This window comes from Apteryx rowi, unplaced genomic scaffold, assembly GCF_003343035.1.
Source record: "Apteryx rowi isolate R43461 unplaced genomic scaffold, aptRow1 scaffold_36, whole genome shotgun sequence".
Taxonomy (NCBI): Eukaryota; Metazoa; Chordata; class Aves; order Apterygiformes; family Apterygidae; genus Apteryx; species Apteryx rowi.
This window is the reverse complement of record NW_020450085.1, coordinates 2380632-2398785: the sequence shown is the minus strand read 5'-3', so window position 1 is coordinate 2398785 and position 18154 is coordinate 2380632. Positions and strand designations below refer to the sequence as shown.

Genomic DNA, 18154 nt, shown 5'->3' with positions numbered 1-18154 from the left:
GCCTTCTCTTTGGCAATGTCTGTTCTTACACCTGGTTCTGCATTTTCAGTGAACTCTATGTAAAAGCCCAAATCAAACCTCCACATCTAGATACCATTAAACACCAGGGAACTTCTAATCACAATACACATTTGRCTGAACTGACTTCTCAATATCCTCCCTATCAGAGTAACCGCTTCTATTATTAACTTTTCTTAATGCCACTTACCCTTTGAGGTTTAATGCTGAACTAATTAAATATATAACTGTATGCATAATTGTGTGTGTAGGTGTAGAAATAATAATCTATTGAATTAACATACTATACACTACATTATTGCGTTCCCCTCAGAGGTTTAGTAGAGGGGTTCTGCCATCAAGAGTTCTTTTTGTCCCCTTCAATTATATGGTGATAAAAAAAAAATTACATTTTTGATGACCAGGATTTCTTTGCTTCAGTTGTGATTTCTGTGTTTATAGACTGTTTCAAAATTTTCAGTTAAATAAGGGTGGAGGTATTGGCATTTGCCCAATTATGTTTGAAAATCAATCTACCAAAACACCTCTGTTGTAGCATTTGAATCCATATATGATTGTGCTGAAAAGCAGTTTGGCCCTTTTTTTGCACTGAATTGCAAACGCACATTTGAAGAAAAAGTAGCTGAAATGCAAGCTTTCTTTTCTTTGTTTAAATGCCGAGATGCAAATACGATTTGTGTTTGCCTTGATGCTTTGTTGATGCCAATAACACTTAGAGCAGTTTGAGGAGAGGAGGCTCCTACCCCGCTGGTAGGTGTAAGCTGTGTCACGGGCTCTTGTAGGGGAGCTGCAGAGCACAGGTCGTGGCAGGTGTAAACAGCTCAAGTCTCAGCAGGTCAAGAAGACCGAGCTCATCTCAAAGTAAGATGTTTATTTTGAACTGTAATGCTCTTTTTTGTTCTGACAGACGCAGTAAGTACAGTAAGGCTAAGCAAGAGGCAGATGAGGAGAAACATTTGAACCAAGGTAAAAAGCAATGGGGCTTGGGATTTTTGATTTGGTTCACAAAACATGTCCCATGTTCTGATGATGCTTAGGAAATAAGGAATGACATTCCTCTTGAGATGAATATGTTTGTTTTCCTTATTTGCAACCATCCTTATACAAAAAGTATGCATTTTAGTAACAGGGAAAGTAGAAATGTCTGTATAAGATATATTTGAGGGAAAAGACAGGAAGAAGGTTCATCTATTTTTTCCCTTTGTTCCTTTCTGCGAGAAGACTCCTCCTCTTGGCCAGTGATGTCTAGGCATGATTTTTCCCCACAGTACTCTGCTAAAGAGTTTTTCCATCTTACTGGATGGGCCAGAGGCAGTCCTGCAGAAAAGGAAATGTGAACTTTGCTGCCTTTTTTTCAGGACTGAATCCTACTGTTACTTCCATCTCAGTCACCCAGGTACCAAATTTAGGACCTGAACTCAGAATTTCTTTGCTCCCCAAATGGAAATTTCATGTCTTTTTCTTTCATGGGTCCATAGTCTGACCATTGGCCTGTTAGTGATGGCAGTGATTTGTGAAACTCATTTATTGGCAAAAGCCTGATTCTTTCTGTCAATACTGGGAAATATTAAACATTTGCATTAAAAAATCACATTGGGGAAAAATATGTTAAGTCCTTTCTTCTTTCATCAGTCATTCCTGGCTTACAGTACATTTTTATTGTACACTCTCTTTGGTGTTGTATATCATTAAGGCTTCAGTCTCATATGTTCTGTGTTCAGCAGCATGTAGATCAGTGACTTCAAATAAAACATTTCTGCCTTGCAGGTGTTAGAACATATGTGGATCCTTTTACATATGAGGATCCAAACCAAGCTGTGAGGGAATTTGCCAAGGAAATCGATGCCTCCTGCATAAAGATTGAAAAAGTTATTGGTGTGGGTAAGTGCCAAAACTTTTGCATTTTTTGCAGTAAATAGAGTTTTAAATTGGCTTTTCGGAGAGCTGGCATTCAATGGTCTTTGTATGACAGTTCCCCAAAATGAACTGACTATTATGGTCTGACAACACAGGTGTATGCTTCAGGTTCATGACCAATGGGTTCTTGTGCCTTTTTCCTGAAGGGGAATTTGGTGAAGTGTGCAGTGGACGTCTCAAAGTACCAGGAAAAAGAGAGATCTGTGTTGCTATCAAGACTCTAAAAGCTGGTTACACTGATAAACAAAGAAGAGACTTTCTGAGTGAGGCCAGCATCATGGGACAGTTTGACCACCCCAATATCATCCACTTGGAAGGTGTAGTTACTAAATGTAAGTAGGTCATTTTCATGACAAGGCCAATTTGGAAGTCACTGAGAAATTAAATCTGTGGTCTTTTTTCTTTTTTCTTTTTACCCTCTCTCCTGTGAAATGACAGATGGAGCAGATCCACTGATAGCTAATAGGAGGAAATCAGTGCAGGACAAGTCATTAATCTTGTTGTCAGCTATAAATGGGTTTATGGTTTCAACTGATACTCTATCTGCAGGCAGCTTGTACAAGATTTTGTAGGGGGAATTAAATACTGCAGGGGTCGGGGCTTTTTTTTTTCCTTCTTGCTATGCCAAACAGGCATCTTTCACATCTTTGTGAAACTGAGCTGATTGTTGCAGGATAGGCAGATGGTAAGCAAAGAATTTAAAATGGTTGGAGGAAAAATATCAAAACAAAACTACAGTGTTGTATGTTTGAGATAAAAAGCCCAGATGTAAAGAACAGGGCTTTGAATTGAAGTAGTCTGTTTTAGTATGAAACTTGCTTATTTGTTTTCTTTGATTTACAGGTGTGATAACTTCACTCTGTTTGCAGAAATTACCTGGCTGATCTTTCTGTTTGGTTGGATTGGGTTTTTAAAAATTGTTTAAGTCTGTTCGCATTCACTGTGCCCATTAACTCTGTCTGAGAAAGAGAATGACTGAGCTCGCTGGATGCTGTTTCCAGGCTAGAACTGGAAATACACCTGTGAGCCGTGTTTGGGTCCGAGTTCATAACGTGCCGCTGAGCTGGTGCAGTTATTGTTCAAGATGGCCCTGTTCCAGCTGCTCTAGGTAGCGTGTTGGCAAAGCGTGGCACCGGCTGCTAATCCGGAAAGACCTTTTAGATTTAGGGGCTCGTTCTCAGGGCAGCAAAGACATCAGAGAGTGAGCCCGTGAATTGCTGTTAAAGGGTGGGATTTGTGGAGCTTACCTCCTGCAGCTGAGAGACTGTGCAGGCAGAACAGAAACTCAGGATGTTAATCGTGTAAGGAATTAAAATTAGGTGGGTAAGAAGTTATAAAATATAACTAGAAGAGCATAAAATATCTCCAGTAGAGGAYTGTCAAAGCTATCAGTAGCACTGAAAAACCCTGTCCCTCTTGAATGTTGGTGGGAGCTGGATGCTTACTTTACCACTTGTGTTTCTGGAAATCCCCCCCTACTCCTTTGTGTTTCCTTCTCCTGGTCTGCCTGTTCTCACTGTAGTTGAAAATGTGCCTCATATAGGATGTCACTGTTTGCTCCTCAAGACAAATTTCACTAGGGGAAAAAAAGGGGTCTCAGACTTCTTTTGCCCATTGTTTTCTAGGCCTCAGAATTTAAATCAAAATATAATACTCCATTTAAATTTTGTGGGTCTGTTTCTCTCTCTCTTTTTCTCTCTTTTCATCTTTTTTTCCTTTTTTTTTTTTTTTTTTTAAACAAAGAGGGGAGTCTCTGTTCAGGTCACAGTGTGTTTGCCATAGACAGTGATTTTTGTAGCATCACTGTGAAAGAAAGAGGCAAAACAGGATCTTTGTGTTTAAATCCCACCAAGGCTCTAAACCCCATAGCTGTTACAGCTCTGGCAGTTATAAATGGCTGTATGCATTTGCATAATGCAGTTGTCACTGAATTAAAATGATTTGAAATTTTCACCGAGGAGGTGGTAGCCTGACCCAAGAACATTTCATTGCCTGGCTYGCAGTAAGCAGTATTTCTGCTGCAAGCCAGCTTAGTTACCTCAGAGCTGGTGCGTTTGGTAAACAGGGCTACTTAAGAAGACATTCATCTCAATTTCTCCATAGGTTTTCTGAATGCTGTGATAAATGAATGCATTTAATAAACTGAAAATTAAAATGTGAGATAAATAGTGGAGTAGATGGGGGTTGAGGGGAGAGAGGCAGCAGAAAACCATGAATACATTATTGGCTGCTAGTCAAGTACTTTAATAATTGACTCGCTGATGGTAACTTCTCCTCTCTCTCTTCCCCCTCCCCAGCTCAAGAAGTGCCTGAGTAATGAAATTACGTGTTAATGCACTGAAAGAGTCTCCCTTTCTTCCTTTCTACGTTGACATAGTGTTTTTTGATTGAGGAAGGTTAATTAAAACTCATTTAGGTGTATTTGTTCTGTGGAAGAGTTCTGGTCACAGCTGTGAGGATAAATGAAATATGCAGATTTGGTTGGAGTTCTTTCTGTTTTTACTGAAGAATGCTTGGAAAGGTGAATTAGAGGAGGAATGATGTTTTATCGCATCTCTTTCCTTAAGGATGCAAATACTCAGCCAAGGTCACTAAACCCACACACCACAGTTTGCTTTGTGCAATACCATGTCTTTTCTGCTTTGTTCATGCAAATCAGAAAGGGCCCAGCTGCCTGACTGGCATTTCACAGGTCTGCTGGTTTGCATGCAACCAAAACAGTAGGAGTTTTGCTATCAGCTGGGCAGGCCAGGAGAGTTAGGAACAGGAAAAAGCCTGCAAATGCTAGCTTGGGACTGACCAGGTGAAGTAAGTAATGATGAGTGAAATAAGTGACATATTTCACATATATGTTAGCCTAAGTGAAGTAATGTAAAATTTTCAGGATAGCCAGTCCTTATAGCATATTGTTTTCTAATCAAAAAAAGGGTTACTTCAGAACAGAAATCTGACAAATGAAGGGAGAAGGAACTTGGTAAAAAATGCACTGAAGTAGAAGTGATTATGGGAGCTTCTCAATGCTGCAACATTTCATAGTAGAGCAGTTTTCATAGCCGGTTGTTCTGGAGCAGATACTTACTGGTGAAAGAAGCAAGGAAAAGTTGAGTAGTTCTGATAGGTCAGTTCTGTCTTGGTATCGACAGTGTCTAAAGTCTAGGTGACGTCCACTGAACCCTTCTTCCCCAGTAATGGTCCCTTATTCAGAGCTGCTCCAGGCAGTTAAGTACAAAAGTGCAGTTTCTCTGGGACATTGTTTTTATGTAGGAGAAAACACTGCAGTTCCTTAGCTAAAGCAAAGAGTTGAGAGGAAGGGTTTCCGTCCCCGGCTGGTGTTCATCGACGTGTGCTCCCTTGACTGCGGGTGGGCTTAACAGTGCTCATTTCAGGACGAGGCTTTTGCCTTTCAAACTTTTACAAGTCACTTAACTTCTCTACATCTCCCGTTGCTGACTTTTAAAATGGAGATGATATTGGACTCATTTCTGCAAATATCCAGGTGCTGAATATCAAACATAATTAACCACTGGAAATAATTAGTGTTATTTAGTATGTACCTAAATGTTTTCAAATTCAGTGTCGTGTGACTTTGTAAAGCACTTGAAGGCAACATCAAGCATTATTTATAAATTTGCTATTATTTTTAGGCAGAAAAGTGCCTAGAAAGCATTCTTGTGCCAGTAACATTACATTTCTCTCCAGATTGCCCAGGCTTAGTTCTCTGTATTGCGCCGTGGAAAGCTGAGTGCTGCTGAAGCATTATACCCCACATGTGACACAATTCATTGAATCATTTATCCTGTGGTTGACTTCATGAGGCAAATGGCTTTGGCTCATTTATAAATAATGAGAGACACAGGATACAGATTTAAGATAGAGAAAGTTGAGAGGAACAGTTTATATTTTGCACTTCTGAATACAGTTGTCTTCGAGTACCCTGTAGCTGCAGACAATTTTCTAACTCCCCTAAAGTATTGATGTTTCAAAAGAGAGAAAGAAACCAAAGCATTCACGAATCCCATTTTGGAAAGCAAGGCTATATAGTCTGCAAACAATTTAACTACACTAAAGATTTCTGTCAAGTTTGAACAGATCTTTTCTTCTTAGCTGGCAATTATCAGTTCATGTATTCCTTAGAGACCAGGAGCCACTTTAACTAAAGACCTTGTCAACAAGTCACCTAAAGGGTTAACCTTCCAGATGGAGCCCTTTAAATGTTCTTGTCCTATAATATTCTTCTCTTGCTCCCCACAGCTGAGGCATAAGCTTGGTGCTTTTCAAATTAAATTAGATTGTGTAAGACAGGTGTCTTGGCAGTAAAATCATGTGCAACCCATTTTTATCCCATTAACATCAGTGTTCATCACCGATTTCTGTTTTTCTTTCTGCAAACTCTAGGTAAACCGGTAATGATCATAACTGAGTACATGGAGAATGGCTCCTTGGATGCCTTCCTCAGGGTAGGTGACTGCTTCGTAATAAACTAAGGAGATTTTATACTGGGAAACAATTTCTGGTTTCTTATTTTGGTTCTGTTTTGCAGGAGGATATTGAAAATACAGTATTTTAAAAGAAGTTATGTTTATACTTGGTAAATTCTGTTTCTTTTCTGGTTTTGCTCCTATAGAAAACAGAATAAATGGGAAGTAGAAGGATATAGAATAAATGAAATGTTTAAAATACCAGGCTCTTAAATAATCCATGTTTAAAAGGGAACAGTTTTGATTTGCTCCGTTTTTGAAAGCATCACACTGCTGTAGACTCATTAAAACTGGATACATTGCATACATCACAGGAAGCTGTAACAAAACCTCTGGGTTTGTACTTTACTGGTGAATTATAGACACTAGTTAGGAGAGTGAGGAAATAACACTGCATTTTATTTCAGACAAGACGGGGATCCGGAGATACGCTCTTTGCCAATTTCAGCAATGGCAGTAATGTAGCTTTTAGCGTAATGCTCTGTGATTTTCTTCCTTCCCTCATATGCAGAAGAATGATGGCAGATTTACAGTAATCCAGTTGGTGGGGATGCTTCGTGGCATTGGCTCAGGAATGAAGTATCTGTCTGACATGAGTTATGTGCATCGGGACCTCGCTGCACGAAACATACTAGTCAACAGCAACTTGGTCTGCAAGGTGTCCGACTTCGGCATGTCCCGCGTCCTGGAAGATGACCCTGAAGCAGCTTATACCACACGGGTAAGGAAGGAAGGAAGGAAAATAGCCTGTGGATTTTCTTGCCTACGTAAGATTTTTGTCCGACAGTGTGGGAGGTGGCAATAGTTTGTTTTAAAATAATCTCAGGCATAAGTGAAAACCTATATCACAACATAAAAATAAACATTGGCCCAGGCTCCATAACAAGTATAAATTGATGTAGTGTTATTGCTACATCAGTGGCTACATCAGTATTTCTTCTCTAAGGATGCGACCCATGTTATTCTTCTGGTTCTCTTAGTGTGCTAGGAGTGCGTGACAGGAATCTGATGTCAGAAATTAGAGCTTGGGCTTCCATTCCTTCTGACATCTAGAGGGGTGCATAATTATTTGCAAGTGACTAGTCCCGCTGAGGTTTGAGACAGCAAGTGTAGATTTGCCACAAAAAAAAAAAAACACTTTTGCCCATCCCAAAGCTCTTCATAAATTTGACCCAAATAACTTGAGCTGGGAAAAGTATGAGGCCTGCATTCCCAAGATTGGTTATGGTAAATGCTTTTGCCTCACCTTTTTTTTTGTTGTTGTTTCCCTCCCATTTTTTCTATATATCAGCTTCCCACTGTTACTAATTTTGCTAAGCCATTTTAGTATGCTGCTTGTGAAATAGTACTAATGCAAGTACTTCTGCCCACAAAACAACATCCCAACCATTACCAGCCTTTGTACCAATACCTCTGTAATTAACGTGTGCCTGAAAAAAAAAGTCAGAGAGTTTATAAAGTCTCTTTTTTAACTGCTTATTTTCTTTGTTTTTAAATATCTGCCATTCTCCATCTGTTCTCCCTAGTGCAGAGTTTGTTTGCAGTACTCAGTTTTTGCAGTTTAATCCCCACACTCATCCTTTAATGGATTCACAGTTCATTATGGGAAGGATAGACTCATGTACTATTAAATGCTGGCCAGCCTTGGTATTTCTCACTCATAGGGGTGGCAAGTGGAAGAAGCAGAAGCAGAGGTCTGGGAAGCTGTATTCAGGGAAATCAAAGCTTAGACAAACACACAAGGGCAAGRCAGAAATGACTGAGAAGTCTCCCTTTGAATTTAGTGAGTGCAGATACAGTATTATGTTTTCTCTCAGAAGTAAACTACAGGGAATCAATGCAATTTGCATTACAGTGCATTGTCTTCATTTGCTATCAGTAATGAAGAATCAGGAAAATTTGGGTGAACTCCACTGTACTCAAACAGCTAAATAAAAAGAGCTTACTGACAATTTTTAAAATGACAACCATATGTAAGCAATGCATCTGTGTCCATGCATCTGTGTCTGAAAGGAGGAATCGAGTTTTTCATAACCAGAGATGATACAGTAAAATGCAATTTTTAAAGGCTCCTGTTTTGGGAGGATTGTGCGTTCTGTTCCCCGTTAGTATTGTAACTCGTTAAAGTGAAAGCATCCCGTGGCCACAAAGAGGCACATAGTACCACGAATTGATTCACAAAGGGCCTGATCCAAAGGCCAGAGAAGCCAGTAGAAGGACCCCTTTTGATTTCAATGGGCTTTGGAACAGGTCCATATTAAACACTTGAGAAGTATGTGAGGACAATAAACTATTAAGTATACACATGCTGCACTCAGTTATGGATAAAAGTATCTACAAGATTGCTGAGAAAAAAACTTACCAAAATAAACTTAATCAAAAAAGCATAAAAGCAAATGAAAAAACCCTAAAAGCTTTGTTCAGCTTAAGTCATTTCCCAGATGTAACTGCAGGAAACCAAAAGCTCAATTAAAAACACCTTGTATATTAGCATAAACAAAAGGAGAAATCTCTGGCCTGGGATCACTCAGCTAAGGCAAAATCAGATAAACAGGATGGAGAGAGTTCCTTTTAAAACAGTGCAGAACCCCCAGTGGCCCAGATCAGATGCCCCCAGTGTTTTTATTTGTTTAAAAAAAAAATTGTAACAAGAGGCAGCTCTCTCCAACTGCTATCCAAAGCTGCCTTGTGACATGGTCCAGCATAAAACTCCTTGCGCATGGACTGGGAGAGCCAGAGGCTTGCTTACCTTCTCACAGCCTTTGTAGGATTTGGGATATTGCCCAGGGGAAACACCACAGCGTTCATAAATCTTCCCAGTTCATCCTCTCTCTGTTTTACCCTTTTGAAAAACAAAATGTTTATAAACCCGCTTTTCTGAAACAGGGCAAACAGGTCAGACAGGCAAGCAAGGAAATAGTCATTAACAGCATGTACTTATTTGTTTTGTCAACTAAATCTCTATCATACACTTTGTAAAAGCTCCGGCCTTTTCTCATACTTCTGCATTGCCCTAAGCAGAGATATCTAAGTGGGCTGATAAAAATACATTTTAACAATTTACTGGTTCGCCTCCCTGTCACTGAAGAAAGCAGATGGACAGCATTGCCTCCTGGTTGAATCTGACAGTTTTATGGCAGGAGAAAGTGAATGCCTTTTTAAGAACGATTCTGGAATTGCATGCAGAAAACCATTCTGTATTTTTAATGGCGAGGTAGAAGATGGTCAGCCGCACGCAGTGCTGGCTCAGCGACTCACTAGCCGCTGGTTTCTTTTCTTTGTGGCAGGGCGGCAAGATCCCTATCAGGTGGACTGCACCGGAGGCAATCGCCTACCGTAAATTTACGTCGGCTAGTGATGTGTGGAGCTATGGCATCGTCATGTGGGAAGTGATGTCCTACGGAGAGAGACCTTACTGGGATATGTCCAATCAAGATGTAAGTCTCCTCCTGAGGCTTCCTCGTCCTTTTCCTTTTCTCTCCTCCCCCTTTATTTTTTTCTTTAGATGCCTTGCTGATGTTTTTGTGTGTCAATTGCCATGTGGTTATAACACATTTCTCCCAGGTTTTTAAAAAGGTTATCATAATTCCTGTTTTCCCAGTGAACCTCTCCAGAACAAAGACTTCCATGAATACCTCAAGCCGCGTATATGATCAGGGGAGGCGGATTCTCAAGTTAGGATCTATAGTTTATGCATGTATCCTCCCTCTCTCCCTCTCTTTTTCTCTCTGCCCTCTTTCCTTTGCTCTTTTTTCCTTTTTTTTCTGTCTCTTTTCTTCTCTCTTCTCTTTTTCTTCTCTTCTTTTTTCCTTCTGTCTTCTCTTTGAAAGTAAAGTTTTAAGTGGTTAAAGAAAGAAAAGTGAAGATTAGAGCAAAGAGAAATGAATTTATTCAAACTGTCAAATCATAATATTGTAAAGAGAGGAGAAATTTGAATATTGATATTAAATCTCAGTGTTATTGAAAGTCATTAAGAAAAAAAACACTTTAATGGGGCTTCTTATTAGTAATTAATTCCTCAAAACCCAGTATGCTCATAATTCTTCCAAATGATTTTATTTCTTTTAGGATATCTAAGACAACACATATGAAATCCAATTCTGATTCTCAGTTAGGGCATCCCCACAACGATAGCATAGCTGCCCCCCGAGGACATTAAAAAGCAGCTTTGCTAAATGACCATTCTTAAATTATGCATGTCCTGTTTAACTGTACCATCTGGACTACTTCAGTGTATTCCAAGAGGGAGCATACACAATGACTGCTATTTCTGAAGAGTATTTAATAATAATACTAATAAGGGCTTTTTCTAATAGATTTTTTATTAAATTAAAAAAAAAATTCCAGCGAAAATGAGACATAGATTATCCATAATTCTTTTCCCAGGGGATTTATAAACATAAAGGAGGAAGAAAATGTTAATCTGAATATATGGTCATGGGAGTGGTTAAGTCAYTTTACAAGTCATCTGCTTTCTTATGTAGAGCTGAACATTTTCAAAGAGTGTCTAGATGTGGATGGCATTTAATCTAAACAGAGGATTTAATTTTAATTCCCTTCTGATGTGAAATGTCTCTTCTGGCCCTCAGTCTTGCCTTCCTTTGCTAACAGGAAGTCATCAAGACTTAGCAAGAAAACAAAAAACACCAGATTCATCTCAGTTATATAGGGCATGTCCGCACAGCTAGCAGATTAGCCTGGTGTACAGTGCTAGTGTGCAATGCTAGACCATGTTGAAAAGCTAGCTTGAAGGGCATAGTCAAAGCCGGTGTTAGTGTCTTTGCATTCCCTTTTTAGTGCATGGTATAGACATACTGTATTTTTCCTCCTTGACAGTGGTGAGAGCAGCGCTTTCCAGAACTTTTTGTTAAGACTGCACAGACGGTTTCTTATCTCTGCGTTTCTTAGTTCAGGGCATGCAGTGCTGAGGGAACAGGGTCTGTACAAGGCCTGTATTACTGCCGGGATGAGCTAGCCCAGGAGGAGAGGTAGGAGGGATCTTCTGCTGTCCTCTGAAAACAATGGGGAAAACTTCAGCTTCAACATGCTGCACCCAGAACTGGCAGATATTAACAGATTTCCTGTGGAGCTGTTGCTTCTCCAACCCTCTGTCCACCAAGGATGGCTGCTTAATTCTAACATGGGCTATTTTGCCTTCCCTTTATGCCATGTTCTCCTTTTGATGCATTCCCCTGCTGGATCTGATGTCTGCTTTGGATGCTGTACCTAATATTCATGTTTTCTGTATTAATTGCCACTCCCTAGGTTGAAGTGTGTGCAGTGCTCTTACACTCACAATTATACTTCAGTCCACATAAATAGATCCTAAGATTTGCTTCTCTACTTGCTGTAACCCTTTTAGTTTTTGAATTGTCAGGCGAAAATGACAGTACTGAGACCACCAACTGCTTGAGTCTGAGTGCAATTTTCCATATTGTTTCACTTAACTGTGGATTTGTTTCCATACTCTGGATCACCCTCGGATAAATGATACTCAGCTGGTAGATGTGAGCAGCATCTGATGCTCTCTAATGTCTTCCTAATTGCACCATTTATAGGTTATTAAAGCCATTGAAGAAGGGTATCGGCTGCCACCCCCGATGGACTGCCCCATTGCTCTCCATCAGCTGATGCTAGACTGCTGGCAGAAGGAACGCAGTGACAGGCCTAAATTTGGACAGATCGTCAACATGCTGGACAAACTCATCCGCAACCCCAACAGCCTGAAGAGGACAGGCAGCGAGAGCTCCAGGTCAGCTGTGCTTTTGTAATGGTGATGTATGAGGAAGTACACTGGAGGTGACAAGCAAGCTGTAAGTCACCTGAGCTTGGGCGCCGGGATTCGAGCCTGCTCCGTGGCTCTGCAGCGCCAGGCAGCACGGCACTGGGTCACACTGCGCAAGAGAGCTGAGGGGCTGCAGCGACGCGCTGCAGAGCCCCACGGTGCGCCCCAGGCTCGCCTCGCTCTCCTGGAAGGAAAACCGAATGAGCAGAGCACTTGCTGTATTACACCAGTGCTGACTGCGTTTATAACGCAGATTTAAGTGTGTCCTGAAAAAGTTCTGGTGCAGCCAAGCTCTGTTTGAAGGCAAAGTGTGCAGTGTCTTTTCCCTCTGCCCCCACAGCGAAAGGGCTTGCAAGGGTCCTTAATGTGGTATAACTAGCAGCAGTGATGTGGTTTTCTGCAGGAAAACTACATCATCAAGTTTTATAAACCCTAGATTTGTGTCGGATTTGCAAATGAGCATTATGGCATTACAGCCAACGCCTTGCGGGCATTGGGAAGGTGTGGATTAATTTTTATGTGAATTTGAATTTAATTTTGTGGAAAGCCAGTTTCATGTCTCCACTGATCCCGCGTTACATTTTTGTTTTGTTTTGTTTGCTAAGCATGGTATACCTGGTACGTGCAAAAGGATCATGGTAGGAAGGAAACTCCCAGTGCTGCAGAAAAAAAATCTTTGTTTTGGGGCAGACCAGCAGTTGGTTTATGCCAGTGAAACACTGCTGAAGTAACAGGAGCTTTACTAATTTACACCAGCTGTGCTCTATTATTTTCAAATATTTTTGCTTTGTAAGGTGAATTCATTTACAGCAAAGCAGGAAAAAAGCTTAGAAGAAAAGAAACAAGGGGAAAATAAGGGGAAATTATTTCTCAATAGAAAGAAAGATACAGAATATCTGCTGGGAAATGCAAAATGAAGTTTCTTGAATCAGTGAAGGAGTAACAGAGGCCAGAGAGGTCCTGATTTAGCCTCCAACAGGCTAACATCCTGGAAAAAGCTGTTTTTCACTTTTAAACTTGTAGGTCCCTTTTTGATTCTTGCTTATAATTTACATTATCAGAAGAGGGATTATTAACCCTGTGAGGCCACTGTCACCACATATCTTCCAGACTGCCCTAATTGCAATGGTAGCCTGGCAAACCTGTATGCACCCTTGTGGGTTAAATATTTTAGATGGTGGGAATCGCAGTATGATCTGCTTTGATAATTTACAAACTGTTCCATTTTGCTTTGTTTGCAATTTTCATGTGCTCTTTGGGGAAAAAATATATCTGTATCTGTATATAGGTATTTATGTATAAAAATTCATTTATAAAATTTCATTATATATATATTTACAATTATTATTTTTTTTTTGTTTTTACAAAAGTTAATAGCCTGTTCAAGGTCATTTCATGTGCATGGCTATCTATACATCTTTATATTTCTTCTCTTTGGAGTATGGATTTCAAGTATGCATATAACATTAATATATGACTATATGTGGAGTGTAATTGTATGTAATTAGGTTGCAATCATGGTCTTGTGTTAGAGAGTACAGTAAAAGAGTTATACCAAGTGGCATGAACCCAGTGCCTTAGGCAAAGCATAACAATGCTATTGCATGCCTAATCTTTGATGATGTGCGTTTTCAAATAAATTGCTAGATGATAATTGTTTTGGTTAGATATATAGTAGTAATTTATAAAGGCTTAGTGAAACAATGTGATTTACAAAATACATGGAATAATAAATGAGTTATTAATAGGTGAAGTGAATTTTGTTAAATCTGTGCAAGGGAAAATGAAGCACATTCCACAGCCCAAACAAAGATCAAAGCTCCCAGTATTCCCGCCAGGCCTGGCACACGTGCTGGTCAGGGATGGATTGATTAAAGAGGAGATTAACTCCCTGCTGTCCTGAGCTTGTCTGAATGCACTGAGCTTGCTTGCAAACCTGGCTAGAAACACGACTTATCTGCACCCGCCCTGAGCTTTGCGCTCCAAACCAGTCTGGCAGGTTGCGAGCTCGCAGCTCCTTTGCTCATACTTCAGCAGCGTTTCTATAGTTGCTGAGCTGAGGCCTGACATATGCGGGATTGGCAAGGTCCTGAATTGCTGTGTGTGAGACAGAGACACAGTAGGCTGAACATGTTACAGCACTGCCATCTTTTTTGTTTTTTRCAGCTTATTGAAATAAAAGCTTTTTCTACAAACTTGGTTCCATTTGAGGCTGAAATTGTAAACAGCATAGTCATTCAAATTATAGCTGAAAGCAGCAGTAGACATCTAGGGTCAGACTCATTCGTGGCGTGGATTGGCCCATTATCTTACATTTTGCAACGTTTCTTGCCACTGCTCTGTTCTGCTGTACAGAGAGCCACAAGTTTCGCTAGACACCCAACTTGCTGCTCTTACTTTCCCTCGTCACTGAGAATATTTGTTGCAGGGACCGAACTTGGGTTTGTGATTCATGATTCAGCTGACAGGATTTCTCTGTCCTTTCGCTGTTTGGCATTCAGGCCCAGCACGGCCCTGCTGGATCCCAGCTCCCCGGAGTTCTCGGCGGTTGTTTCTGTTGGTGATTGGCTCCAAGCCATTAAAATGGAGCGATACARGGATAACTTCACAGCTGCTGGCTATACCACCCTAGAGGCTGTGGTGCATATGAACCAGGAGTAAGTACTCAGAGTTATAACAAAAAACTGGTAAATCTGGATTTAATCGGCCTCTTTTGCTTTGTGCTGCATATCATTGCACTCATTAAAGGAATGGAATGCCTTTCATTTGGACGGAGCAGATCTTTAAATGCCTCCACAATGCCTTCACTTATTTAATTAAACATTTCTGTACATCTGCCTTGCTTTTTTTGTGTTACTTGTGGTTGACTCTTAATATTTTTCTCTGCCATCAGCATTTGATCCACGACTCTCAGCCCCCTGCTTCTTCTCTTGTTTTACACAGTGACCTGGCAAGGATCGGGATCACCGCCAGTGCACACCAGAACAAGATCCTGAGCAGCGTCCAAGCAATGCGCACCCAAATGCAACAGATGCACGGCAGAATGGTTCCCGTCTGAGCCAGTACWGAATAAACTCAAAACTCTTGAAATTAGTTTACCTCATCCATGCACTTTAATTGAAGAACTGCACTTTTTTTACTTCGTCTCCTCTTCGCCCGTCGAAATAAAGATCTGCAGCATTGCTTGATGTACAGATTGCAGAAAGTGAGCGTGTGTGTTGGGAGGGGGGCCTCCAGAAATGACAAGCCGTCATTTTAAACCAGACCTGGAACAAATTGTTTCTTGGAACATACTTCTCTGTTGATCAACGATATGTAAAATACATGTATCTATATAAATATAAAGTCACATTCAAGTTTTGATGCTATGTTTGCTGCCAGATACTGTGCTTAAAAAACAGAAACGAATTACTTTCCTTCCCCCTATGACCTGTAGGATTACAACCATAGTGTTTTATTTGTGGGTGAAACCACAGTTGTACATCTTTCACTGGAATGAAGAATCTGCCCGAGGATATTTTTTGCAGACTTGATGYGTCACTAATACCTTGCAGAAACCTCAGTGAGAATATCATTTGGCTAATCAGTGCCTGTCGATTAGTGATCTACCCATTTATGGGCTTGAGACATGAAATGACCCACCTCGTGGATTACTGGGCAAAACTGGACTTCTGGGGAGATCATCGGCTGTTGTTGTGCCATACTGAATCCTACCGCTTAGAGACGTTTTGTGAACATCTTGCCAGTAGTCAACTGTGACAATCGGGGCTGTGGAGCTTTCAGACTTCTTTTCTCTTCCAAGAAGCAATTCCCTTTGCCACACAGAGAAGGTCAGTGGAAGTAGAGTCTCTAATGTGTTCGTGGTGCTTTATTTCTTAAATTGTGCTCAGATTTCATCACTACATGGAAAAAAAGTGCCGTAATATGTATTACATGGGGGTTCCCAACTGGTTTGGATAATCCTGTGCTGATTTCCCAGACTAATTGCTTAGTGTTTCACATTGTTTGCTCTGTTTGATGACAGTGAAAATTGCGCAGTTTCAAAACCCAGTCTTGCTCACAAGCTGTTGCATGTTGGCATGTGCAGACAAGGTGCTGGAGTGTTTGTTGGGGCCCAGTTCAGTGGAAAGAGCCTGACCCCACTTCTCACTGAGCCCTAGAGAAGCCTTTATTTTTTGGGTGGAAGAATTGGATCCCACAAAAAGGACAAGTAGCCTTCTAAAGTACAGATACTCATGAATGTACCAAGAAGGAGAACCAGGGAGKTTCCTGCCCTTTTGTGAAAAGTAGTGGAACCAATATTTGTGTTTTAAGAAGATGAGTCCCAGTTGCTGTCAGCGGTTTTATCTGGGTGGGAGCAGAAGGAAATGGGGTTGTGCAGTCAGCCTGCTGATTTTTGCACGGTTTGGGTGTAGGGCATAGTGACAGCTATACAGTATGCAGCACTGTTACTCTTCAGACAAGGTGATCCAGTCTCATCAGCTGCGAGAGCCAAATTAGCTTTTGGGGCAAAACCCGTRGGCTGGATTATCAAGGCATGTGGGTCTGAGTGCAAAGCATATGCCAGCTGGCATGGAGGGTTGTCTTTTTTTTCCCCAACTCTAGCTTCAAATGCTTTTCCCAGTGGCTTTAGGCAGCATGGCTAAGGTCTAAGCACACTTCTGTGTGCATGGGCAACCAAGGTGGAACATAACCTGCTTGAAAAACTGCCCTCCATCTCCTCTGAGAACTAGGTGGCAAGTTAAGTGAAAGCATCCCCTCGGCTGCTAGGTGGGTCTTACTGCTGTAGGAGTGTGGTTGGCCTTACTAGATCACATGGGATAAAGCTTTGTTCAGTAAAGATCAGAACACATTTAGCTTGAATTTAATTTATATTAAGGCTTCTATAACACTTTTTGATCAGTGAAAAGGGAACCACAGGAATGTGTAAATTAGATTCCTTCTAAGATCGTTTTGAGGACCAAATTTATGTGAAGAGCTTAAATAAGAGACTGGATCAGACCCATATATGCTGTGATGGGAAAGAAGAGGACTTTCATGWCACCTGAATAGACATTGCATTTCAGCTGGGCCRGGCAAAATGTCAGGAAGATGAGATTTATATTTTGATGGCACTAGGATTGCTTCTTTGGTCTATAATATTTTGGTCCCACTCTGCACCTGACAGCAACTTCAGAAATGATTTAGGGGCTTTATATGTCAGATTTTTTAAAATCACTACATTTGTTCTAAATCCAAAACAGCCGAGTTGGACAAATACTGTATCCACAATGTTGCTCACATCATTTTTTGTCACTTTTAACAGTGACTTGCTTATTTTAACTAGTAACTCTCCCTCACTCCAACTTATTCAGAAAGCAGCTTGTTCAGGATAGGGGGTGCTAAATTTGGACCCTGTGGAGTCATGGCAGCTTAGTAAAAACCGTTCAGCAGTATTACTCATAAAAGCTTTTCCATTTGGAGGAATTTAAGATTTCTTTTTAAAAACTGCTTAAACCAGCATGTCTTAAACCATCATTTTTCCAGGCAATGTAAGAATGGGTTGCTCATTTTAAAGACCTGACAGTGGTACTTTCAGCAGCAAAAACTCTTTTGCTTCTTAAGCGCAGAGATATTTTAAGATTCCCATTGCTGTAAATCTGTTACATAAAGTTGAAATTGTCTTTTTCCATAAAACCAAAATGCACCCAATTTCCTGGACAATTTGAAGAATTGTTTTGTTGGCATCTAGTAACAGTTGTTCAAAATACTTCAATATTTTCCATACAAAATGAATGTAAAATTTTGTCCATATAAAATGAAAACTCTAAAGGCAGTTCAGATGCCAAATGTTCAGAACTGCCGTTCATGGTTATAAGCTCCTTGTGATAAAATATGACTAGTGAGAGGGCACACGCTTGAATGTGATTTTAGCTGGAGGAAAGCAGATTAAAAAAATAATATGTGGCACGTGTAT

At 40.5% G+C, this 18154-nt stretch overlaps 1 protein-coding gene across 1 annotated transcript in view; it reads left to right on the top strand.

Annotated features, from left to right (window-relative positions):
• EPHA4 (EPH receptor A4) overlaps positions 1-15543 on the top strand; it is a 102810-nt gene extending 87267 nt beyond the window's left edge. Inside the window, exons 9-17 of the mRNA XM_026073085.1 lie at positions 926-984; positions 1786-1899; positions 2082-2267; positions 6331-6392; positions 6925-7134; positions 9701-9850; positions 11972-12165; positions 14700-14855; positions 15142-15543. Coding sequence (XP_025928870.1) covers positions 926-984; positions 1786-1899; positions 2082-2267; positions 6331-6392; positions 6925-7134; positions 9701-9850; positions 11972-12165; positions 14700-14855; positions 15142-15256 — 1246 coding nt within the window. The 3' untranslated portion in view covers positions 15257-15543. The remainder of the gene's footprint in view (positions 1-925; positions 985-1785; positions 1900-2081; positions 2268-6330; positions 6393-6924; positions 7135-9700; positions 9851-11971; positions 12166-14699; positions 14856-15141) is intronic.
• The last annotated feature ends 2611 nt before the right edge of the window (positions 15544-18154 follow it).